The sequence below is a fragment of the Cavia porcellus genome, unplaced genomic scaffold (genome assembly GCF_034190915.1).
Source record: "Cavia porcellus strain 051 isolate PalLab524CR breed Dunkin Hartley unplaced genomic scaffold, mCavPor4.1 scaffold_5, whole genome shotgun sequence".
In the NCBI taxonomy this organism is placed as follows: domain Eukaryota; kingdom Metazoa; phylum Chordata; class Mammalia; order Rodentia; family Caviidae; genus Cavia; species Cavia porcellus.
In genome coordinates, this window is record NW_026947488.1 from 45,541,068 (window position 1) to 45,567,902 (window position 26,835).

At 38.7% G+C, this 26,835-nt stretch overlaps 1 protein-coding gene across 3 annotated transcripts in view; it reads left to right on the forward strand.

Annotated features, from left to right (window-relative positions):
* Nucleotides 1–26,835, forward strand: part of Hao1 (hydroxyacid oxidase 1) — a 54,342-nt gene that overhangs the window by 21,481 nt on the left and 6,026 nt on the right. For all 3 annotated transcript variants that reach the window (XM_063248717.1, XM_003476587.3, XM_063248718.1), the window contains 3 exons: nt 5,483–5,738; nt 12,451–12,626; nt 22,528–22,619. In XM_063248717.1, the coding sequence (XP_063104787.1) occupies nt 5,483–5,738; nt 12,451–12,626; nt 22,528–22,619 (524 nt within the window). The remainder of the gene's footprint in view (nt 1–5,482; nt 5,739–12,450; nt 12,627–22,527; nt 22,620–26,835) is intronic.

The window sequence follows — 26,835 nt, forward strand, 5'->3', positions numbered from 1 at the left end:
TGTCATTCTGAGGTGTCAGTTGCACCTCTTTGATGCTTTAGTGTCTGCCACCTTCCCGTATTAGTGATATTGTGTATATCTCCTGTGCATTTTTGTTAAAGCACTGTATAGTATGTAGTGTTGTACCCCTATGCAAAGAAGAGACAGAAATAACAAATGTATTAAGGAAGTCTGAACCAGTCTAAAACATCTATAGGTTAGATCCTCAATCTTGAAGACATATTTTAGCGATGACTTTAAAAAGGTATAAAAATAAGGAAACTTGAGACCCAGGATGTCACACGGGCTCATGTTTACTTGGTATTTTAGGTTCCTCTGTATGCTATCTCTATGATGTGCTGACTACTACAAAATCCTAGAGTTTTAGGTTTGGTACAACATTAATAACGTTCATTATGGGTAAGAGCAAGGTCTTGCCTTCATGGTAATAGTAATATTAGTAACTAGCTGTGAGATAATAGTAATTAGCTGTGAGGTCCATTTGCCAGGTGCTGTGAAAATGTAGTACAATTGGGATCTTTAGTTAAAGTATGAGAAGTAGCTACAAGTTGGAAATAGAAATGGAAGATGACACTTGCTCTTGCTATAATGAAATCTGACAGGTCTTGCTTTTGACTGCAAGAGACCAAAATTTCATACATGCAAAGGAGCGTGCAAAATGAATAGGGGGGACTAAAAAGACTTAGCACATATGTACTGTCAAACACGAGGCTAGGATAGTTCTAATGAGTTTTTTTAACAAAGTCTGGTGATGGAAAAATTAATGAAACAATAAAGGTTAAAAAATGTATCCCATTTGTGGACTGGGGGCCACACCAGGAATAGGCCACACCAGGAAGCAAGCCCAGTCTGGGAACCAGTGCTATGCACAGGCTGCAGCTGGACTGAGAACAACCAGATGCCAGCCCCTTCTAGCACCAGGGCTGGCAAACAAGAAGTACCACCCCACCCCCACCCCATAAGTGACTGGCTTATCCAGAGAAACACAGGCTGTGATAATAGCTATGGAGGTGAAATGTAATTGGATTCCTGTGGTGCTTCAGTGGGTTACTGACTTTGTAGCTCCCGGGGCAGTGGTCTGATCATCTATTCAGAGGATAATGGTGTACATGTGGCATCTAGGGGGCATCTCCTTCTGAGAGCTGCAGCCACTGTTGACTCCCTATGGTCTCATTTTGAAGTTCTATATCATTTCCAGTGTTTTATTGGGTTGGGTTTTACCCTCTTTTGTTTTGTTTGATTCTGTTAAATCCAACAGTAGGAGCAGCTATTTCAAAGATAACAAGATATATTATGGTAGCAATTTTGGATTTACTATTGGCTTGTTTTGAAGCCCTTTCATTGTCTTGTTTTTAGTCTATTCTGTTCTGTTTAGTTTTTACCAAGTCCAAAGTTATCTGCAGCTATTTTGAAGGCATCAAAACGCATTATGGTAACTATAGTTGATTTTGTAATGTTCTGAAGTCTCATATCACTTATACTGGTTTGTTTTGATTGGTTTTATTGTTTTATCCTCTTTAAAAAACAAATGAACAAACAAGCAAACCAACAAAACTTATATCCCCTAGGAGCAATGTGAATTAGAACAGTTTCTCTCTTAGGCAAAGATATGCTTGAAAAACTTAACAATCTATACAGCAAATGGCTTTCACCATTTGGTAGTGATGCTCACTGGTGAAATCTTTAGTTCTAAGTCTTAAACTATTAGTGACATTGGTTGCTTTTAGGTCTGGCAGGCATTCCTGTGTAAATTGTTGGGTTGTGAAAGGTTAGTTGAGGAAGCTGCTTTTAAATTGCCCCCTTGAGTGGCAAAATTCCAGCCTTCCTGAACTCATTCTAATACAAAACTGTATAGAAATAATGGGTACAGTTCATCACTAGTTTCTGTTTTTTATAGTAGCTAATCACAAGTGAGTAAAAACCACAGCGAGGAAGCATGAAGCCTTCTAAAGTTTTTCCATTCTGTTTGCTTTTGAGAGTAGTAATTTAGCCTCAGTAATATGTCAGCATAGGCTCTGGTATTCTCCCTTTGTCCAGAGGATGCTCCTGGAATAAATATATGAAATCACCAATATTTATAGTGTGCCTACAACTGGAAACAATGGAAGCCTAGAATTGTGGGGACACTGACCCCAAATTTTAGCCCTTTAGGGTGCAATTGTTGAAAAACAAATGTGGGAGAGCAAGCTCTTCTGGATTCAGTTGTATCAGAACAGGTAGCCACAAGAAATAGATGGTGTGGACTGTCCTCCCTCCTCTCTGGACAGCTATGCCCGAGTGGTTCGGGTGAAATTCTTGTGAAGGCTGACACCTTGTGAATGTGAGATGGTTTGGGTGATGGAAGCATTATCTCAATGTTTTTCACAATCTATATAGAAGATCTGTGGATACTTTGCATGAGGCCAAGGAAATCATTTTGCAGATTTTGATGTTTTTAGTGGCAGAGCTGCTGCTAAGCCTATGTGGTACTTTTGTATTAACTGAAGAATGATTGTCTAGCACCTGAGTATCATCCTTGTCAGGCCTCTTTATGTGCTGTCACCTAAACATCTCAGACTGTGGCAGGTCTTCCCACTGGACTTGAAGATTGTGTGCCATTCCAGTGTGCTAGCATCCTTTGGGCACATGACAGTTCTACTCGTTTGAATGCTATGGCCATGAAATATTGAGGAATTACTCTTATCTGTGGTTGATACCAAATAGTCTTTCGGACATCAGGGAGTTCTAGAAAGATCGTTGCCCTGAAATAAAAGTCAGACATGCTGTGCCTTGTCCTATTTTGCTGCCCAACTCTGCATGGCCTTCGTTATGCCACATCCTCTGCAGGACATAATTTCATTGTGGTGAATTGATGGTTAGAAGATTCTGACACAAGCAATCAGTGAGTATCCCCGGGTGTTATTTCCATATTTCCAAATCTTAATGAAAATCAGACAATGACCCAGATGTTCATATGTGTTATTACTTAGTAAAATGTGGTTTTCTGGGGACAATATTTTGCAAGTCATGAGATCCTATGATAGAAACTTTCAAAGCTATGCCTGAGGGGAACAAATTAGTGACCCACAAAAATGATGATATTCGGCTCACATCTTTAGTATGTGGCCAGTGACCTGAGAACATGGATGCAAGCCCTTCAAAATCATAGCAAAGGAAACATTTTGCAAAAGCCAAGTGTTACTTATTGCTGTCTGAACCTAGACTTTTACTGTGGACCAGCACTACTGCACTGATATTCTCTGGAAATTGGTTTGAAAGGGAGATTGTTGGGTTCCGTCTTGTGCCAAAGGGATCAGAAACTGAAGTGGGACTCAGAAACTTGTTTTTGTGAGTCCTGTAGGGGAAATGGCTGTTGACCAAGTCTGAGAGATACAAAAGTCTGCTAACTTCTCAGTGCTTTACCAAACCAAACCAAACCAAAGAAACTTTGGTTTTCAGCATCATCCTATGAGAGTCACTTGGACAACTGCATTATTATCTTTTGATGCATATTGCATACTCAGGTAAACTGAGTCACAAGTCAGTTTTAGCTATTTATGATTTATTTCTCAACATTCTCTGCATAGCATGCAAACATTGCATCAGTTTCCTCTCCACTAAGCTGACTTCAACTTGCTATTTAATTTTGGAGGGAAAGCAGTCACTCATGATGTGTTAAGTCTTTCAAGATGCTGGTTAAATGTCTTTAATTTTTCATTTATTTGATTGTTTCTTGCTACCTTGCTTAAAAGGATATGACTCTATTTAAAATATATAAATATTTTAGAAAAATTTATAAGGTAATATAAAAGTAGAATACCAATTAATGAAATAAACACTTTTTTGTTGTTATATTTTCAATGCAGGAGGTTAAACCAGGGCCTCTACACTGAACTACAATCCTAGCTCTTTTTAAAATTTTTTGTTTTGAGACAATGTCTCTCTAAGTCATTAAGTTTCTCAGTCTCTATGATTACAAGTGTGTGCCACCATGCCTATCATAGCTCTTAGACAAAAGCTTTAAAAATGAAATTTAAACATTAAAAAGGAAAAGAAAATTAAACAGAATCACAATTCTTCTGCTCATCCTTCAGAGTTTGTTTATGTTCCTAAACCTGTGAGTGTAATTTGTAGAAATGTGGAATTTTGTTATACATGTTTTATAAACATTTTTTGTTAACATGTTTATATATCTAAACCTATTAATGTATCTGCAAATACTCATTTGTAATTGTAATAGGCAATGTTCTCCAGAGAAACAGAACCAATGGGATCTCTTGATATAGATGGATACCTAGCTGTATCAATATCCATCTGTATTATGTCTACATCTAGCTCCCTCTGTATGTCTACAGACAGATAGAAATTTTCTTAAGAATTGGCTTGCATGACCTTTGTGTTTTCCAATCTAAAATGTCCCCCAAAGTCTTGTGTCTTTGGAGCTGAGGCTTTTGAGAGGTGAATGGCTCATGAGGCTCTAATTTTATCATTGGATTAATCCACAAAAAGATCATAATTTGATGGTGTTGTTGGGAGACAATTTAGAGGGAGGTCTAGCTAAAGGGAGAGGGTCAGGAATGTGACCTTAGGGACTCTATCTTCTCCCTGGCCTTCTCTTACCTGGTTTTCTCTATCTCTCTCTACTTTCTGACTTCCATGACATGGCGAGCAGCTTATCCGTACTGCAGCCTTCCACCATGACATTTCTGCAGGGCTACAAACCTAAAAGCAATAGAGTAGATCAACCATCAACTGAAACCCTTGAAATCATGAGCCAAAATAAATCTTCATTCCTGTAAGTTGCTCCCCTGAGACATTTTGGTTACAGACATGAAGAACTCACTAACACAATTATGGAAGTTGACAATGCAAAGTCTTCAGGGTGGACAGTCAGCTGGAATGCTGGTGAAAAACTGATGCTTTAGTTCAAGTCCAAAGGTAGTTTGCTGATAAAATTCCCTCTTCCTCTTGCTTAGAAGAAGTTTTTTGTTTGTTTTTTACTTTATTCTGTTTTGTTTAGGTCTTCCATTGATTAGATCAGGCCTTAGAGTGAGTGATCTGCTTTACTCAGTCTATTATTTTAAATACAGATCTCCTCTAGAAATACCTTCACAGTAATACGCAGCTGTGTTGACCAAATACTTGCGTGCCATGGCCTAGATAAACTGATACATAAAATTTACCATCACATTCATATTTTTTCATAGTTGTACACATTTCATTTGATAAGTAAACTATAGTTTAATCAGTTCCCTAAGGCTGAACATTTAGGTGGTTCTTGGTGTTCCTACCCTCCTAATAGAGCATGTCTTTGGATATCTACTCATTCTTCAGAAATAAGGCATGAAAATGGCATGAAAAGGAAAGCATGTTCACAACTTCTTAAAGATGTGGCTTCACATTGGCTAAGTTGCTGAGATCTTCAGCCCTTGAACAACAACAGGAAAGCTAGGAAAGGCGGGGCCATGTGGGACTTGTCTTGATGGTTTCCGTTCTTTCTCAGCTTGTCAGACTCTGGGAACTGGCATGATGTTGAGCTCCTGGGCCACCTCCTCAATTGAAGAGGTTGCAGAGGCTTGTCCTGATGCCCTTCGCTGGATGCAGCTGTACTTCTACAAGGACCGCGAACTCACAGAGCAGTTAGTGAAGCGAGCAGAGAAGATGGGCTACAAAGCCATCTTTGTGACTGTGGACACCCCTTACCTGGGCAACCGCTTTGATGATGTGCGTAACAGGTTCAAACTGCCACCGCAGCTCAGGTAACCATGATTGTGCTGAGCTGGATTGCTCATTCTCTTTGGCGTTTCACAAGCTAGACGTTTTCTTTGATTGCTAAGTGGGTGCCCTTGAGAAGTCAGTTTGCCACGAAAGTATTGGTCTCTAAGTGTGGTTGAAAAGAATTGTGTCTAGGATTGATTGGGTTCTGGGTTCTAGAAATGGTATCATTGCTATCCACATGATCACTATGGGATACCACCTCTGTAATGGGTATCACATATTTGAATTGTAATTCACAGAAAGGAATAATTATGTGCTTGTGAAAGTCTAGTACATTTATGTACCAAAATGCATTAGGGCTTCTGAAAGTATGAAATACCATACAGATGAGTGATGTGGAGGTTAACTTAGGCAATATTGTGATTACTATCCAGATACCCTTTCTTTGGTCTGTTGAAATCAGAAAACCAACTGTAGACTTTACTTTTAATTCTGTTAGGAGCAACTACGAGAAGAAATGTTGAAGAAACAGAAAAGAATAGAGGTGAAAGAAGTCACAGTTTTGCTTTGTTTTTTGAGACAGGATATCCCTATGTTGTTCAGGCTGACCTTGAACTTGAGACAATCCCCCTGCCTCAGCCTCCCAAATACTGCGATGACAGCTATGCTATTGTGTCCTGTTCAGAAGTCACAATTTGGATTCTTCATCTTCTACTTCTTTTGGCAATATTTCTTTTTCATGTAGTTCATCCATGGGTCATGATTCAGAGATTTTGGATTTATCCATTCTCTCACTCATGTTACAAAAGTACTGCCTCAAATAATCTAAAATTAAACTATAATGATTTTGTCAGATTACTCAGTCTTTCCACTCACTTTGAATTGTTGGCCCTTTCCTTGCAATATTTAAGGGTTAAAATCAACTCCATGGAGCTTACTGAGAAAGACTCCAACTTCCCTAATCTACTTAACATCTTTTATCCATTATCTTTTCCTCCTTATGTTTCCTACTAAAATCACCTTTAGGCTTTCTCATGACAGTGTATGTCTGATGTGTAACAGTTTCAATGGCTACAGCTATCTAATGGACCAAACTCTCAGTGGAGGGTGTCTTGGTGATGTACTCCCCAGCAACCATCAGAGTACATGAGATAATGAGAGATGCCTTCCTGGGAGCCCAGACCTCATTTCACAAGGCCAGTTGCTCACTCTGACTTCATTGCAATTGTATTTATAACAAGCAGGACTAGCTTACTCTGCTCGGCCTTTTAAAAGAGTCCAAAACTAAAGATTAAAAGATCAAACCAATAGTTCACATAAGGACAAAAATACTGTTGGAATCCAGGGATTTTTGTGTGTATTACTGTCAGAGTAGGGTGTAAACTCATTCACACTGTAAGTCATAACTATATATATAATCTTGCTTAAGAGCTGCGTAATTGTCATTTACCTCTGTATATACCTATATGAGTATAAATTATTATGCATAGAATCTTGTTGAGCTATGTGTAAATTAGCAATACATGTTGATTCTCCTGTACAAGGCTAGATTATTATTTCTGTCCATCGTACTTAGAGTGAGCCAATGGCAGAAAGAGAAAGTATTCTCCCTGGCAGAGTTGCCAATAAACTATTCTATGTTGCCCAGATATAGGGTTACACAAACACCCCATCTTTAAAGCAACAAACAAAAAGGAAAGCCCTTGCCATAGTCCTATACCTTGCCAAATTAATAAGCTGGAAGAAGACTTCAAATTTCCTTAATATATTACCTGTAGTTAGATTATCGCAGTACTTTGTTGCCTAATTCTTTTTATTTTTTTCTTTAGTTTCCTATTATGTTGGCTTCTGATGGGAAACATTTCTCATTATTTTTCTCTGGTCATTTGATAAAAAATTTACCATTTCTTATCCTCTTCCACCACTAAATGCAGCAATAATAAATGATACAGCAAAGTGTTTTGTTTGCTTGCTTTTTGGTCTTGTTTGCTGTTGTGAAACTCTCTTGCTTGGACAGTGCAGCATGTTTTGCAGAGGTGTCTGAGTAGGTGCATGAGGTGACAGAGTTCCCATTCTGGCTCGTGCCCCTGCTCCTTCAGAGCTGGACCACTTGCTGAGGAGCGGGAAGGATTGCTTTCTCCCTTTCCTCTGCTTCTGGGCTTCTGCCCAGATGACGTGAAGCCCCAAGAAACAAAGACCCTTTTCAGCTGCTGGTGCGCACAGGAGTGGCTGTGGCTCCCCAGCCTGGCACATGTCCGGTCTGAAGATGATCAAATAATGAGCAACACATCCAGGTTACAGGGAACATGGGAAACACCCTGCAGCTGGTGCTCCCTGGCCCCTGTCACACCTACTGGCACTGTGTGTCCTGATGGACTTCAGGGAAAGCCAGTGCTTTTGGGTCAGCTCCTCAGTGGCCCACATTCAGCTCCTGAAGGCAGAGCTCACTTAATGGGACGTCCAGGCTTCCGCCGGAGGTCACACACACCCCAAGAGCTCATCTGTCACAGCCTGATATGAAATCAGTTTCTGTCCGAGACTGACCTGACTCAGAGAAGGTGAAGCCTGGCTTTTCAGAAGTGAGGTTTGGCAGGCGACAGAGGCAGGAAATCCAGAGGAGAATGAGTCGGTAAAGCGGTGACTCCTTCCAGCCCTGGCTACTTCCTCTGCCTGGGGGGGTGGGAGGGGGGCTGTTGGCATCTGGAGCAGTCAGAGTTCAGGCACTGGGAAGTCTCTGCTTGGTCTATACTGGAAAAACACGTATGAACGCACATCACACACAGCACAGAGGTCCCTGAAACTGAGGGGGCGTGAGGAGAATGCTCTGCTCTGGAAGCAGCAAGGAAAGAAGCTAGTTCACTGCAGTGATGTTTCTGGAGGCTTCCAGGCAGGGCCTTCCTCAGTTAAGAGTAGGGTTTTTAGGGTAGATCTAAGGCCATGTAAGAGAAACGAAGTCATTTTACCTTTAGTGTCAAAGTGCTAATATTTATAATCAACAACAAATGTATTATGTATTGCTCAGTAAGTATTATTTGTGTCACTATTTAATGTTATTTGATTTTCTTTAGTTTTTTTACTACTACTATGATGTTACTTTATCAAAAATTATAGCAATTCCTATATTAGATTTAAAAGTATGTGTTTAAGGATCTCTCAAAATATGAGTACCTTACAAAGATGAAATTCTATCTTTTTCCTTTGTGTCATTAAATGGATCAAGATAGGGAAAACTAAGCCCTAAGTAATGTAATTTTTTCTTCCTTTTGAAATGGAATGCCTTATCAAAAGCGGCATATGTATATATGTATATGTACACATACTCTGAATAAAAATAGCATTCATAATGATTTCTTTCGGAGCCATTGGTAAAACACTCCATCGTGGGTCTCTGTCAAGATATCTGAAAACTTTTTCTTGGCTTCTGGCTTTGAACAAAGTTTTAGAGTAACAACAAGGCTTCATTGTGCACCGAAATTTCTGTAAGGCAACATTCATTCAAGTGTTGATCTGCATTTCACCATCCAAGAATAACAACAGTTATTTATATAATTTTATCCATGTTTCTGTTTTTTCCTACCCATTTCGCCCTTTCACCCACCTCTGCTGAAACTCGGCAGCTTGTTTGGGATGGGGATGGGGCACCATGCAGGGCACATCCGCAGTCAGATGCCTTTATTTTTAACCCTGGGCCTTGCCATCGGGTAGACAAATTGAATCTTTTCCCCCATTAATGACACCATTTAAAAATTTAGAATTTTAATATTTCAGAGCAATGAATTAGGTCTTCATAAAAATACGTTTTTATTGATTCAAAAGCTTATTTCAAGTGCTGGTGACGATACCGAAGACTCTGATGAGAGATAAGACTATAAGTGCTTTGATCTAAAAAGATGTCCAGGCATATCTGCTAAAGTCTATACCAAACAGACATCTGTATGACTCTTAATTGAATTTTTTGATGATGTTTACCAGTCATGTAAGGCCATGAAACTGTGTGACATATTATTCAGTCCCCATTGATAGGATTTTGACAGTGGTTTGAGTTGAGTTATATGGATGTGAATGTTCATATCCTTTTGATAATAAATGCCACTCTGGCCACTCCAGGTATTTTAGCCAAAATACATTAAAATAATAAAAGAATACAATATAGTTTCTGTTAAAGGATTGTTTAATAAATAAAGATAATTTGGCTAGACACTTGTAGTTATATATAACAGATTTTGGTGACTGTCTATGGCAGAGCTGCTGGAGGAAGTAAGGAGCTAGGACTAGGCCAAAGATCAATGTACAGCTTTGCTTTCGTCTGAAAAGCAGATTGGCTTGGAGGGAATTTATAACGGGCAGAAGGGCAAGCAAGGAGGAATTCAGGTCATCGTCATTACTCAAAAAGTCTTTCAGGGAATGAAGTTTGCAGCAGGGTTTGGGGGTGTCAGGAAGCCAAGTCACCGGGGTGGTCCGTTGTGTGTCCAGATGGCCATCCATCCACCTAGTGGTCAGAACTGCCAAGAGAAATGGCTTAAACCCTAGTGTGAGGAAGAGCCCAAATCTAATCAGGCTATGAGGATATTAGGCCAAAAGAAAGGACTTCAGCTTAGGGTGAGACAGCAGCAAAGCCTTACAGGCGAGTTAGACAAATCAGGTCAAGCAAGAGGAGCAGGCAGCACCTCAGAGGTGATGCGTTGGAGTCTGGGTTCCTGAGAAACAGATTGAGTCAGTGGTTTTAGAGCTAGAAATTCACTGAGAAGGTGAAGGGAATGTCGTTAGAGGAGCAGCGCTGTGGGGCAAGGCAGGGAAGGCAGTGGACAAAGGGCCACCACTGTGGCCATCATGGCTTCCTCCTGCTGGAAAATTCTGTGAATCAGTCAAGGCTCCATCTCAGAGTGAGGTCAACTGGGGGACAAGAAGCTGGCATGCTGATGGCTCCACATCCCTGAGGCTTGCAATCTGCTGGGTGTACGGATGGGGCAGGGGGTCCCTCAGGCCCTGGAGAAAAAAGAAGAGCACAGGCAAAGAAGCAAAGATGCTGATAACTGGAAGGCACATGGCCTTGGCAAAGTTACCTAGAAATCAGGAAAGATGGAGTCAGGGGGCAGACAGTCTCAGAGAGAACAGCTATATGGAGGGGGGATAGAGGGCGAGACTGGCAGCTCATCTGCTGGGAGACACTTTCTAATCCTTGTGCCCACCGCCTCCACCCCAGAAGGGTAGGTGAAAAGTCTCAGGGCAGCAGACGGGGTGAGAACACATTTATTGCAGCTTCAGCCTCTGTGAGGGGGACATCAGGTTTCCTGTTCAATCACACAGATTCAGCTCATTCAATTGTGGGCACAGGCATCTGTGTATAAGAAAATGAAATGCGGACTTTCTCAGGTCTTCTAGCTAATCCTGACTAGAAGGAGTTAAATACAGACTTTACTAGAAAGATTCTCCTGGAAAGTAAGTCAAAGACAGTGATAGAGAAAAGAAAAGAAAAAAACAGAAAAGAAGAGGCACTGAATGACTTTAAGACTTGCACCAAGAGACCAGAAAAAGGTGACAGGCGGGACACAGACAGAAAGCCAGGTGGACAAATGGTAAGCTGCCCTCACTTCCAATAAAACATAAGGGGAGCTAATTTTAAGGTAGTGTGTACCTGTGTGTGTGTGTATTCACTCTGGAGTCACTATACTCTTTTCTATAGGGTCACTATATAGTACAATAGATAGTCATACATCCACTAACTAACGCAAAGCTAGCCATAGGTAAGACATTCTTTTATCAACTAGCCATCCACCCCAAAGGTAAGTGAACTAACAGAGGAAACAGATAAAAAGAAGGTGTCCCTGGACCACCGGAAGAAATGACATTAGGCAAAGGTGTCTGGAAGGAAGTCAATCCAGGAATGGCAAATTCCAGGAAGAGGGTAAAGTCACTGGCTCCCTTATAAACACAGCTGAGCACAAAGGGTCCATGTGTCCAACAGTTTTCTGGAACCCCTTACCCTGACTCTTTCTTATTAGGGTAGCTATAATTTTTTCCTCCCTCTAACTTTTCCTCTTTACAAATTGTCTTTTTGTTAAACTTTATCCCTCTAACTTGTTATTGGGGCTGAATTATGATCCCAGTGGGCTGTTTGAACCACAGAGCACTGATGTTTGTCTCCCAGATGCAACATAAAAGCAAAAAGAATAAAATTATGAGTCAAATTGCGAGACCCAGGGTGTGTCCCATTGCTGCCCTTGCTGGTTTTATTCTTGGGGCATCTCGTTCTATCCTCCTGTTTTTATTTTCTATGTAAAATAGAAATAATGGAGAATCAATTTTACTATCTAAAAGTCTTTTATAAATGTGGAAGTATGGGTACACAAAAACCTTTTGTAAATTGTAAATTGTAATTGTTTTTCATTATAACTAACATGCACTACTGGGTGAAAACAGCATCCAATCTATTGTCTATATTCATTAACTGGTTTAACTAGGAAATGTTTGAACAGGGCTGCGTATTTTTCCTTGAATGTGATTTGTTTGTAGAAACACATGTGTGTAGAGTAAACTTCAGGTGACCAATTAACACCACTGGATTGTCACATTTAGCCTGAAGTCCTGCATGACAACATGGAAAATATACACCCAACACACATAGGTGTCATTGGAGTGTGGTGAGTCAGCTGATCTGAAAAGCGTCACTTCTCTGTGACTTGTTGAATCAATCATTGCCCAGATATCTTTGACCAGGGAATTATTCTCATGCTATGTATCTTGTTATTTCAGGTTGAAAAATTTTGAAAGAAATGATTTAGCATTTTCTCCTAAGCAAAATTTTGGCGACAAGAATGGCCTTGCTGAGTATGTGGCAGAAGTTATAGACCCGTCTATTAGCTGGGAAGACATTACGTGGCTGAGGGGGCTGACGTCACTGCCCATCGTGGCAAAAGGCATTTTGAGAGGTTTGTGCATTTGGCTCTTTGAGCCCATACTGATTTCATGATCCCTTATGGGTATGGTCATGGTATTTTTGAGGGAAATTAATCAAGAAAAATTATCACAGAAATCAAAAGAGACATTCTAACTTTCAATTCTCTCTTTTGATGTTAGCGAGCAAATATCTCTCCATCCTTTGATAAGATTTTGAAACAGAGTGAATCCTTAGTGGGAAATAGTCATTTCCAAAGCCTAGGGAAACCACTGCCTTATTTTGGAGTTGTTAGTCTTGGAGACTGGCAAATCTTGGTAGAACATTACAAGTTCATTACTTTATCTGAAAGCTACCATAGTTGCTTTCAGACCAAAGAGAAACCCCAGGGATGAAATTTCAATATCAGATCTGTCTTAGGAGCCTTTCCTCTTTTTCCTGTGATGCCTCCAACTACCAATGACCAGGAGTCATTTTTGAATGTGGTAGAAGCCACATCATCTCTCTGTAGAGAATGGTGGACCAGGAGAATAGAATCCTCAGTTGTGAAGTCATAGATACTGAGGAATTAGCTCTTGTTTAGTACCCACATTTGCTCAGATTCCACAGGGAGTAACAATGATCATCCCAACTTTGAAGTACAAATGTGTTTCCCCACATTTTTAAGTATAGTTAAGAGATAACAACGAAGACATTTTTAAAAACTGAAAAATTTGAGTAAGTGCTTCTGGGAAGGAAGAATTTGTTAATTTTTCCCAGGAGTTAACCACATAGACTCAAACTTTCTTCATGGATTTTGCTTAAACATATGTAAGCCACATGGTTTCCATGTATAAAACTCTAAGAGTGACACCTATTTTGAGTATTTAATCTTGTGGATGCAAGAACTAAGTTCATTAATAAATGGGACTTATATACCTTATACCTTGTAAATAGTGGAGATAATAAAACAGAGATCTATTCTTAACTTACAGAAAAACCACTGTTACACTATCTCCTATTGTCATTGTCCTGGGTGAGATTTTCTGTGTCTTTTATACTTCTGTGAATATATTCTGTTTTACATAACCTTTGCACTACTGTTTTCCCCCATAATTATTAGGACTATTTCCCGTTGCACAGTCAGTTGTAGGGACTAAAGAAGACTAACCTGGAGGTTCTGTGCCATTCATTCTTTCATTAATTTGTTCTTATTTGTTTACTCAATTTTTCATTATGCAAACATTTATTATGCTTACTTTATGCTAAAGAAAAAAAATAGCTTGAGGTCCTTGGCCAAAAGGAGATTCTATTTTGGTAGGAGATAGACTTACCAACAGGCACTTTTGGTACAAACAAAGTGGCATCGATGTTGAGACAGAGATCTTTGCAGTGTGAGGAAGTGACTTTAAAATGGGAGTGGAAAATTATAAAACTGAGTTAGGAAGCATTTCCTTTCAGAATGAAAGATGTGCTTTTATTTTGACAGGGTACTAGGTCAACAGACCACTTCAGAATGAAATATTCGCAGAATAAAGCAGGTCTTGGTAATATTTTATGCAACATATGAGCTGCATGTGTTAGTCACTGAGGTAAAATATTTGACATGTGCAATTTGGGGCAAGAGTGGTTTAATGTGTCTCATACTTTCAGTGGGTTCAGTCTATCACTGTTAGACAGGTTCCAAGCAGAAACTTCATGGTGGAAGGACATGGTCCAGGAAAACTGCTCACTCCATGGAAGCCAGGAAGCAAACAGAGAAAGGAGAAACTGAGGCAGGAATATACCCTGCTAATTCACATTCTCTGTGGCCCGCTCTTTCGAACTAAGCCTTGAGACTTTTGGGAGATATTTTATATATAAATCATGATACCATATTATAGAATGCAGACTGAAAGGTGGTCGAGAACCATTTAAATATCTCAGGGAAACCATCTCATCAGATTAACATCTTAGGAAATTTTTGCTTTGTGCAATGAACCTGATGAATGGTGGTGGCCAAACTGAGGTCAGGGAAGGAAATTTAGGAACCCTTGTTGCCCAGGCCAGAGATGATTATGAACTGACCTAGAATAATGCCAGAGAAGGGACTGACAAACTGTCATTGAATTATAAGATTAATACAGTCAGTTACAGATCTGGCCCAAAAAATTGGCTTGGAAACACAATGGGGAAAATAGAATTTTATTCTAGGCTCCAACTTTTGGTCTTGGTTAAATAGAGAGCAAATATAAATATGAGATCATTTTATTTTTAACCAACTTTTCAATTTTGGGTTCTCAATCTATATATTTTCTACAACTTCTCTCTCTGTAATATGATGCAAATCCATTCCACTAGATTTACTATTACGTGTTACACTGAAGAATACTTAGGCATCTAGAACTCTAATCTGTAAACATCTAAGACTACCACAACCATTACTGTGATCATCTCTCTTTCCTTCTCATGCATATGGGACTTCTGTCTCATTCTGGCTGTTTTCAAAATATTTTACACACACACTAAATAGCTCAGCTATTTTTTTGGACAAAATCCTCAGTGGAAACTATGAGTCTAAATAATTAGAAAAAACTTAAAAAGTGAGATACAAGATGCAGAGAATGGGCACTTGGTATTTGAAAGAAAATTATTTATTTATACATGTGAGGTTTACATCGTCAGATTATTCTGTAATTATTTATTTCATTTATTTAACAAACAAGAATCGTCTCCATGACAACAACTCCATGAAGTAACACATATGCCCAATCTGGGTATGGAGGCGGGGAGTGGAGTTATTTCTGGGAAATCTAGTTTTCTGTTTCAAGGTTTTCATCAGAAGTCACATGGGTTAACTGAGACATACCCATGTTCTTTCATTTTCCTTTTACCAGAATCATTCAGGTTATGTTTACAGGGACGTGAAATCGGAGCAACTGGAAAGATCTAGATGAAAACTTCATCCTTACTACCGGTTTAGGAATTGCATTTTAATGAATGCACATTGGAATGCAAGATGTAATCTTTTGCTGTGGTTAAACTCTGTTCTTGGAAAATATCAACACTAATTCCAAGCATGTACTTCCGACAGGATTTGGTCTTCATCAGAACTCATGGCAATGAACAAATGAGCAAAGACAAGATGCTTTCCAAAACTTACTGTCTCTGCACTTTGAGTTTGCCTTTCTTCCATTGCACTTTCTGTTTCTGAGAAACTGTTCTCTCATTAGCTATTTTCAGGATAGATAATATTTAAGATATTCTTAAAGAATGTTCACTTTGAATTCCTAGATTGTGTTACAAACTGGTGCTGTGTATCTAGGACTGAGTTACTAAACTCCTGTAAGTCAGTATCACATTAGAACTCTATGCTAAAAGCTCCAAGGGCTTGAAGGTACATTTTGAGAATTTTATATTTCACTTTGGAATTTTAGATTAAATATAGAAAAATACAATAAGATAGAAAACAGTGTTATGACCTATTCACTGTTGTTTCTCAATCAGTTAATATAGTCAGTGGCAAATTAACAAATAAGGAATGACACCCTGGAGTACTGAAAACATTAGCTGGGCATAGTGGTGCATGCCTGGAATCCTAGCACTCTGTGCTCCAAATCTGAACCTAGTCTGGGAAACTGTGATTTTGTGAGACTGCATCTCAAAATAAACACAATACAGTACTAAAAAACTCAAAGATTATGAACGTTTTTCTAGGTCAGAACAGCTTGATTCTCTAATGAAAGGAAAAATGCTGTTTTTTCCAGGTTACAAAAAAAAGCAAATAAATAAAAACCTAATAAAGTGTCCAAATCTGGAGAGGTTTTGTAAGCAGCTAATGAAAAGGGCTTTTTCCTGGTAGTTAATATTCTTCCTTGTTGGTTTCTCTACCAAGCCAGAGTCTATCCTCTGAGCAAACCATTCTGTTATTGGCCTTTGTATACCCAGCTCTTCCTGAAGAACTTGGAAACCCATTTGAGGTGATAGGAAATAACAAACTGCTTTGTAAGTAGCATTTATTTCAAATAAAAGACCTTTCCTAATCGCCCTCATGGAAGAAACTCCATTGTTATAAGCAAAATTCCAGTTGGCTCACACCCAGAATCTGGTGAGTGGGACTTTCCCACCTGTTCTCCTTATGCTTCCTGTATCATCAGATGGAAATAACAATAGTTCATATTTGTCTGAGTGCTCACCACAGGTCAGGCACTGTCTAAGCATTCAGCTCAGTCTACAAACCAGTCTCATGTGGATTCCTGTCTTCATTTTGATGAATTAGAACAGTGATACCCAGAGATGTTAAGTACTCACTGCTTCCACAGCAAACCAGCAGCTACTTTGGTTTAAATCCAGGTGGTCCACTGACTTAGTCCTTGTAGTTAATCAGTTCTTCAGGATGCATAAGACCAATTTATTGGTAATATTTGATTTTCCAAATCATGGGCTGTAGTCCCATGACAGCAATCAACTGAGCATAAATTGGAGAACTATAGCCATGATCACTTATGGAGTTCATAAAATATAATTCACTTATTTTGTTTTTTTAAAGTTTCATTTGATATTTTATATTATTTACACAACTAATATCCAGAGCACAACATACCAATTTTAGAATATAATATTAGTTTGTTTATTAAGGTTATTTATATCTATGCTTAGACACTAAAAATTACTTCACGATATCAGTTTATGAGAGAGGTAAGCTCATGCAAACATGAGGGCTGAGATGTGAAGCGGGATAGTTGGATAGTTAAGTCAATGAGGTTACTTAGAGGTGCACAAATGTAAAATTCCAGTTTCTTAGTGACACTGCCGCATTGCAGGTGATTACCGTGTGGCACTACACAGATCCACAGCGTTACGGTGCTGCCAAAAGTTCTACCAGACAGCTATGTATACTTTTAGAGAAACATTTAAATAACATTTAAATTAAAATACATTTAAAATACATTTAGAGAAACATTTAAATAACAGTGTCCTGGGCTTCAGGTCCCAAATGATGTACTGAATGGATATTCACTCTCTTCCCAAACTCAGGAAAAAACTGAAGTTAAAGACATCCACCGACAGCAAAGCAAATGAAGATGAAGAACACAAGTAGTTGAGAAATTTCAGGAAATTTACAATAGGAGCAATATGTCAGGGAGCAGGGTGATAGAAAAAAAGCGAAATAAAATACAAAAAAAAGTGTACCTCAAAATAACATCTCAGAAAGTGCTTAAAAAGAAAGAACAGCTGGGATGGGGAAAGGTGACAGGTAGGAGGGAAATGATTATATGTTTATGGGTATATATATATATATATATATATATATATATATATATGTATGCATATATACAAGATAGGTAACTATACTACTAATCTCTGTAAGTTCATCAAAAAGAACAATTTATGCTTTTATTATTTGATGTTTTGATAACTTTATGTCTAAATCTTATAACCTGAACAAATACTTCTAAGACAATGATATGTAATATATTACCTAGTATTAATTTCCTATTTTTTAAAAAAATTATGTATCATTTCTATCTTTTTTGTTTTGTTTTTAAAATTAAAAAAAAAAATCTCAGGAAGCCCTAGAGGAAACAGGGGCAAATTAGGGCAATGACATGCCTCAGAGCCAAGAGTGTAGTTTGTAAACTGGGTGAGGGGGAGCAATGGACGCTGTAAGCTTAGGGATTGACTGAAGGTTTTGTGGCGCTGTTACACCAGCCAGCAGCCCCTCTCAGCCCCAGCCCTTGTGTGTGACTGTCGGCAAGCTGGCATTCTCCTCTCAACAAGGAGGGAGCATGATCCTCTCTGCAGAAGCAAACTAATGGCCCAGTGCAACACATGGGCGGTGGCATTTGCAATATGTCACGATGCTGTCCTCATTCTGACACTTGAGAAGCTCATGATCCAACGGCCTCCTAGCTGACATTTCTTCCCTTTTCCCACATGGAGCTCCAAGAAAGAATTTCCACTCCAGGCAAAGACTTGGCAGGAAGGAAATTGATTTACAAAACAGCCCAGAAATCTTACAGCAGCTCCTCAATCTTTCTTCCCTGCATATGCATGGAAAATTTAGCACCACAAGAATATCAGAAACACCAGAGCAACATGATTTCTCATATATGAGAAACCTAAAGTATGTACACATTTAATGTGTATACACACACACACACACACACACACACACACACACACACACATATATAGGGGGGGGCAGAGACAGAGATAGCATAGGAGAAGAGAGAAAAATAGGAAGTGGAGAGTACTTAAAACATTTCCCCAAATTACATATTTTCTTGGTTCAAAAATATTTTAATACATATGCTAATTTGTTTCATTTATAATGCTAGTTTATCTTAGTCTACGGGGAAGAAAGATTTGTGCTATTATCTGTTAGTTTCCTTTCTGTAGGAATCTTTTTGGTTTATGTCTTGCATTCTGAGTATGCGTAACTACTTGGAAGATAATGATACACAATGTATTAAACATTGTTATTCTCTTGTTATTTTCTTATGAAATTTTGCTTTATTTTTCATAAAATTAAGGAAGCAAGAAACTCATTCTTCTTCCCAAATTTGGGTGGGGGGAAAACTACGATAAATCTATAAAAAAGTGATATAAAAAAACAGAGGAAGAAATAAAATAATAAAGAACTTTAAAAAATCCAAATGATGCAGAATTTGAAAATATGTTGTAACCAAATAAGAAGCATTTTATGTGAAAATAAAAAGTATAAAAAACCCCTAGTGATTAAATGTATGACTTCTGATTTTTTAAAAAAGGATCTCAAAGATTAAAAATGAGATTCCTGAAATTACAAATGACATGTTTAATTAGTTAATCTATGGTCAATGATAGTTTCCAAAATGTAAAACAATGACAGCACTAAGACAAACAGAAAATATGACTAATGGGTGAGATAAAAATTCCTCTTTAAAATCTCTAATATCCTTCTGAAAGGATTATCATGTAGCAAAAATATAAGATAGAGAAGAAATTATTAAAAATGGACAAATTCTGCATCTTAGTGACGTAAATCATTAGATTGAAGGAACAAATCACACCTCCCACATTCCTTGTAAAATAAAATGCACATAGAGAATGCACATGGAACTCTTTGATTACAAAAGATTACATGTCAGACTGGCAGCCGTCTTCAAGTCCAAAATGGTACTAAAGACAAAGGAGTCATGTTACAAAGGTTCTGAGAATGACTGCTAAGCTTAGACTGTCCAACCTACAAAGCTAATACTCATTCAAACATGCAGACGTGATCAGACATTGATTTATGTCCCATGAATCCTACTGCAGGCGGGTGCACAGGCAAGCACCACAACAAATGAAAATGTAAATCAAATGAGAGCAAACATCAGACTGCAAGATATTCAGCCCAGAGTGAGTAGAAACAACCCTGTGGGACAAAGGTAAAATGACAAAGCCTGAGAGTAACTGCTGCAGAAGCTCCAGGCTGTTGCCTCTGGGGAGAAAGTACACTGGCTTAATGGAAGGGTTGAAAAGTTTGAAGAACCAATGGGTGAAAGAAAGGACAGAAAATTAAGAACCTAGGAAAGAACACTATATAAGGAAGTATCTAGTGTTTAATCATAAAACAACAATAAAATGCAAAATCTGAAACTGTTAGTGGCATGAGAAAAAGCTATCTTATGGCCATTTTAAAACATGGATTTAGCATTTTGATCATATCCATCACTCATTATCCTCTCATCTTGCGATTTTGAGGCTAAGATCTTCCCCCATGAGTAAATCATCAATGAAATCTCATAAGATTCATGAATGCTTGATTAAAATAGATAGCAAAAAACACTCTCATAGAAACACACTGTATATTTGACGTAAAATGAAAGTACAGTCTTTTATGGAATAAATAACAAAGTGCCTAACAAAACATAGGCTTGCACTTGAATAAAGAACATACAAATTACAGAAGCTTTTCAAGCTACATGGAATTGTGTCCTGAGAGATATCGTAGCTTGGCCTATCTCCTGTTAGACACGCTCCTGTTAGAATACTTCCATTAGTCTACAGTTAAGTAAAATCATCTAACATAAAGCCTGTTCTATAACAAAGTGCTCATGTAATTGATTGAATACTTGTTTCCAAAATGTGCCGCCAACACAGTATCTTGTGGAGTGTTGGTGTTTTGTCCTTGTGACCCTGTGGCTGAGAGTGACCTGGGGCCTGTTGCTCTTGGCTGGCATATGATGGTGGTATACTGCACGTTCCTAGCTCAGAAAAGGTCACAGTTGAAAACTTGACTTGGTCTCTACTGAATCATGTCATACCATTGCAAAAATTTAAAAGTTATAATCCAAGCCACTGGAAATTGGAGAACATATAGAGCTGGTAAATGCTGGCAATTTATAAATGAGATGACTTTTCATATTATTTCATTGCATGTTGGAGTTTGCCATAGAATTCCCTAAAAGTGGAATTAATAACAATCATAATCATGTGCCCTTAGGCAGTTCAGTGTACTATAACAAAGTACTGTGGACTAGGTGGACTGCAAAACAGAAATTGATTTCCTTATGGTTGTGGGGGACAGTGGTCCAGGTTCAGGGTGCCAGCATGGATAGTTTCCATGACTCTCTCCTTGGTTACTGATGGCTGCTTTCTGCCTGTGTGCTCACATAATCTCTTTTGCTTTTGTGCATTGGGTGGGAGGTCATTCATCTTACCGTCTCTTTCTATCGGCTTAAGACTCTCATGGGACTCCACCCTCATGAAACCATCCAATCTTACTAATTCCCAAATATCCCGTCTCCAAACACCATTAAGTGGAGGTCAGAGTTTCAGCCTATGAATTTTGAGAATATATTCAGTGTATAACGTAGGTGTAATATGTACATGTACTTCTAATTTTGGAGAAAAACTATTATTATTATTATTTAAAAATAGTTCATTACTAGTATTTCATAAAATGCAGTTGGAATAAATATGTTGCCCTCAAAGTTTAGAATAATTAGAATTACAGAATTCCTTTACATATCTTAGATTATTCTCAATTATATCTGGTTTTGATTGCCATTGCTGGAATTATAGATATGTACAGTCTTCTGCATCTACAAGCTTAAGTCTCCAAAGACTGATTTCACTACAACTTTGATTCCATTGGTTGTACTTACTATTGCATTTTGAGTTTCAAATTTTTTTTTTTTTGTCTTTTTCATTTTTACCGGTACCGGGGATCGAACTCACGACCGCCTGCTTGCAAGGCAGGTGCTTATGCCACTGAGCTAAACCCCCAGCCCCCTTGAGTTTCAAATTTGAGAATGAGCATTTCTGTTATGATTCTATTAGTAAATGTTTTATTACTGGTAGCATGCAAAGAATAATCGATTAGAATATAAAATATTTTCAAGAATATGTTGGAAGTTGATTTAGGAAAATTTTAATGTACTATAAAAGTAAATTTTCAGAATCAACATATTTTGAAGCATGAATACAAATATAACTTAAATTTTAATACATTTTAAATAAATTTCAATGAGCAAACATTTAATTATAAAACAATGTAACTTGAAATATTGATGTTGTGTGTCCTGAAGAATGTTTTTGAAATAGACTTGTTCATTTCCTGTTACACTAAAAGTGCTTACCATTTTATGTAGTTTTTTATGTTATTCAAATTGTAGAGAATAATTGTGCTAAAATGCTATCATCTTATTAATTTAAAAAATATATAGCAGGAGTAAATGCTTACACAGAAAAATAAATTTTAAATGTAGGACAATCTCCTAACTACTGAAAATATTATTTTATAATTAAATTGTTGCAAGTGTTAACATTTTTTGGCCACTACTAGTATTCTAGGTTTAATGCTGGGAATATTTTTATGCTGAGTGTGAACAGTGTGTGTGTGTGTGGGAGTGGTCAGCCTCCTTTGACTGGGATGCTGATGCCTCTAAACTCAAGCCTCTTGTTAAGTTATAATTTCCATAGAATGGCTGCTTCTGTCTTTCCAGGTGATGATGCCAAGGAGGCAATTAAACGTGGTGTGGATGGGATCTTGGTGTCCAATCATGGGGCTCGACAACTTGATGGGGTGCCAGCCACCGTGAGTCTTCAATGTGCTGGGGTTTCCTTTTGATGTCCCTGTTTTCATCTCGGTTTTGACTATATGTCTGCTTCTGCTCTGTGTATGTTTTATGTGATTGTGCAATGTAAACTATGGGTGAATATGTGTGCTCTTACATTTTAAATGGCATAGAAGTACCTTCATTTGCTAGCACAATTATTTTTAATTACCTCAATGCATTCATTTGTAACTTATAGAAGAGTCCTTGTTAGGTAGTAAGGCATTTGTGGGGAGAGCTTATTCTTGAAACCATCGGTACATCTACAGGTATAATTTAAATTAGAATATGAAAGGAAAGATTAAATTATGAGAACCTAAAGAATATGAACTAGTAAACAATTGTAGAGATTAGAAAAGGCTTTGGTGGAGTTTGGATCTTTGATGCAAGTGTGACAAGAAGTCAGAAAAAGGGACAGATTGGAATTTGCTTGGAGTGGGGAGTAGGGGAAAGTTACAGGAGTCCTATGGCCCAGCAGAGGAGGAGGCGAGTCAGCTGCAAATGGGCTGCTCTGGTTGAGTTGTGGAGGACTTTGACACATATTGGAATTGCTAGGGAAACTTAAAGAGGTGGCCCTCCAGATCAATGCATCAGAATCTCAGTGTCACAGGGAAACACACAGGTACCAGGAGTTTTTAAAGCTACCCAGGAAATCTCAATGCGCTTCTCTGGTGCTTAGACACTATCTACAGTATTGTGCTGGTCAAATCATAGTTCAAGAGGGAGACAAAGAGTGAATGAAAATGGTCTTCAGGTTATGGTGCCGAGTTAGAACTATGCGGCGAACAAGGGAGCTCAAGGCCAAGAAAACCAACAGAGGGATTGGGTCAAATTTTAGAATCAAGGATTGGGAGTAAGAAATGGATCAATAGTTATGAAAACAGACTTATACCTTGTGGTGGGATTTAAAGTAGCCAAGATCTAGAATGGGTGGGAGGAGTTGAAGATGGGATGTTAAAAACTGATTCCTTTACCTGATGTCTACTTGCAAGGGTTTGATCATCTTTAGGTGAGGAAATTGAATTGCAAATATCTTTCAACCCTCTTCTATCTCCTCATGGAGCCTGTATCTTTAGAGTTGTGAGCCTACATGTGCAAATAATTGAAAAAGGAAGATGTACTAGGGATATACTCCTGCATTTTCAGTGTCTGGAAGGATTGGTAGAGTCCTGAGAAATATTGTAAGTTGTTGAATATACAACAGAAGACCATTGGTTAGTATGAGTCTTGTAAATTGATTTTGGCGTGACAAGAGGCAAAGATGAAATACCATAGGTCGTTCTGAAGATTTCGACTGATGAAATAGAAAAGGTATATACCTGCACTTCTGAGTGGCAGAGGGGACTGCCTTCTGCTCTGAATCTCAGGTTTCTTATGTTTTAAAATTAGATATCTATTAGATGATTTCCTTGGTGTCTTTGCTATGAGGAAGTGCAATCAGAACCAGAATTCCAATCCCAAGCAGACCTCAGTCCAATTGTTATGAGTGATCTTATCTAGGCAAAGTAAATGAGTATCATTTAACCCAGTTTTAATAAATTACTCAATAATGTGGATGGACTTTCCAGACCACGACCTTTCTCTGGACAGGATCATCACGTATATCTCCTGTTTTTATCAGAACCGGTCAGTCATGGTTATTTACATAGGTGACTGCAACTGGAATAACCTATTGAATTTATTACAACTAGAAGTAGCATAGATCCAACAACTTAGCCAAGTAGAAGTGGTTGATCAGACTACACTGAGTTGTGAGTCCTATGGCAATGTCAGTGTTACAGGGAGATACCTGATGCATGAATAGCGCTCATGATTTATTCTAAAGTACTAATGGCTGCAACCAACCATATCAAAGTTACCAAAATCATAAAACTGGGATTTGTCAGCTCCTTCGAACTCAACCTCCCTCCTGGAGACACATCTTTTTAGGCGAGAGGAAATATCACCCGCAGGTGAGCAGAGGTGGAAAGTGAAGCCCTGCTCTGAGCAGGGTGGAGAAGCTGGTTGCAGCTCCAGGCTTTTTCTCAGATTTATGCCTTGCTTGTGTATGAAGACATAGACTTAGTGTGCGGGCCAAATTAAGTTTGTTTTCTAAAAATAAAATATAAATCTACTGAAATCAAACCTAACTCAATTTTAAGGGGAAAATATCTAAATGGTGTGGTTTATTTCCTTCTGGCTGAGAGGATATGGAAACTCATCTAAAAGGGCTTTTTGAGTTGTGGTCTCTGAGGCTGTTTTTAAAAAACGATGCCCCTCCCCTTCGCATGCTTTGTGCGTGAGCAGAGACCCCTGCTTGCCCTCTGTCTGATGCTGTAGAGCAAATTTAAGGGCCGTGAGGAAATGTGGAAAAGAACTCGCCTGATGGGGCACGGTGTTTTTCCTTCTGCGTGTGAGTCTGAAAGTGAACGGGCTGAGGCTCGGAGGAAGCTTGGTGTGACTCTTTCCACTAGCTGCCTGCACAGAAGGCCTCAGTGTCCCGCAGGCTTGGTGATATCATAAGTAGGAACCACAGGGGCAGTGTGTCGGGTCTTGGGTTCATGGCCGTGTCTTGTGACTCCTAAAAAGTGACAAATGGGGAACGGGCCATTCAGACTTTTATGTCTGACTCTCTCCATAGTGTTGTGTCGCCTTCAAAAAGAAAGGAACCGGACCATGTGGTTTCTACATTTCTATAAATCACAGGATTTTGTTGTAGGGACAAACTCTTCACTCTAGGAATCCTAGATGAGGAATTTATGTCCCGTTCATCTGAAGACATTGCATCTCTGAACTCGTGCCAGGCCTCTGCTACACTCAGACTTAAAACAGTGAGTTTTACACAAAGTTTAGTAACAATGTGACCCAGAGTGGCCTGGAAACCATGGTAAATAATATGGCACAATCAAACTGATTTCTAAAATCTACAGCCCTAGAGCTTCTCAAACTGGGAGCTAAAGACTGATTCTCTGAATATTTGAATCCTGAGAGCATTATTCTTTCTTTAATTTTGCCTTTCATTTTGATTCTAACTGAACCCAAATTACCTGAGACTTACAAATATAATGTCCTTTTCCACTACAAAATTTAATTGCATAGTATTTCTATTGCATGAGTATCAGGGTTGCTTATTTTGTTTTCTAGGAGGTCAAATTAATTTTCTTTTTTTCTTTTATAAAGGCATCCATGGGACTGGAAGTGTAGCTTAGTGGTAGGCCCTGCGTTTGATCCCCATATCACAAGTGAAGGTAGGAAGAAGAGAAATGAAATAAATAAAAATAAAATTAGCAAAGGCCCATGTAATTCTACCTTTGATAACACTGGATGTATCAGTTGACTTGTGATGTACAACAAACCATCTGGCTAAAATAACAGTAGTGATTTATTCATTTCACAATTTTGAGTTGATGATTTGGGCTGAGATGGGCTGAGGTTTGGGGCTCTGGTTCTTGCTAAGCTCCCTGTGTATCTGTGGTCACTCATAGGTCTATTAGGACAGCCTGGTGTGGATGTGGGCTATGGCTCTGCATTGTCTCACATCTTGGATTTTAAGTGGGATTGCTGTCATGAGATGGACAGTTTCCTAGGGTCACCCTAAGCCTGTTGAGATCAAGGCTGAGAACTGACTGTTAGCTTCTCTTGCGTTCTCTTGGTGAAAGTCAGTTACAAGGTCAGTTCAGATCCATTCTTCTCTCCTGTTGCACAGTGAGCCTGTGAAGAATTGTAAAGAAGAAAACCACCGCTGCCATTTTTGCCTTTGGGAGCAATGAGTTAACCTCTGTGGGCAGTCGTTTTCTAAGTGGGCCTTGTAGCAGCCACAGGTCTGCCTGGTCAAGCATGATGGGCTGAGTCAGTAGAGGGTCAAGGAGGATTTATGAGCAATGGCTTGGACTCTGTCTGTTTCGTTTTCAACTTAAGCAGCTCTGGTTTTTGTCTGACTTTGTATATGTGCAACTGTTCGGATGTGAGTAGTTTCCATATCTAAAATTTTAGAAACCAGAAGAATAACACTGAGTGTTCCAGGGATGTGTTTCACCTGAACAGAAGGAAACAGAGATGGGATCATGGCATAGTGTGTTTGGTTACTATATTTATTATTTCCATCTTCCCTGATCAGAATTACCTTGTGTAATGTGTGTCTCCTAAAACTGCAGCTACTGGAAGAAAAAGATAAAATAAAATGTTCAGCAACGGATAGAATATTCCTGTAATAAAAGA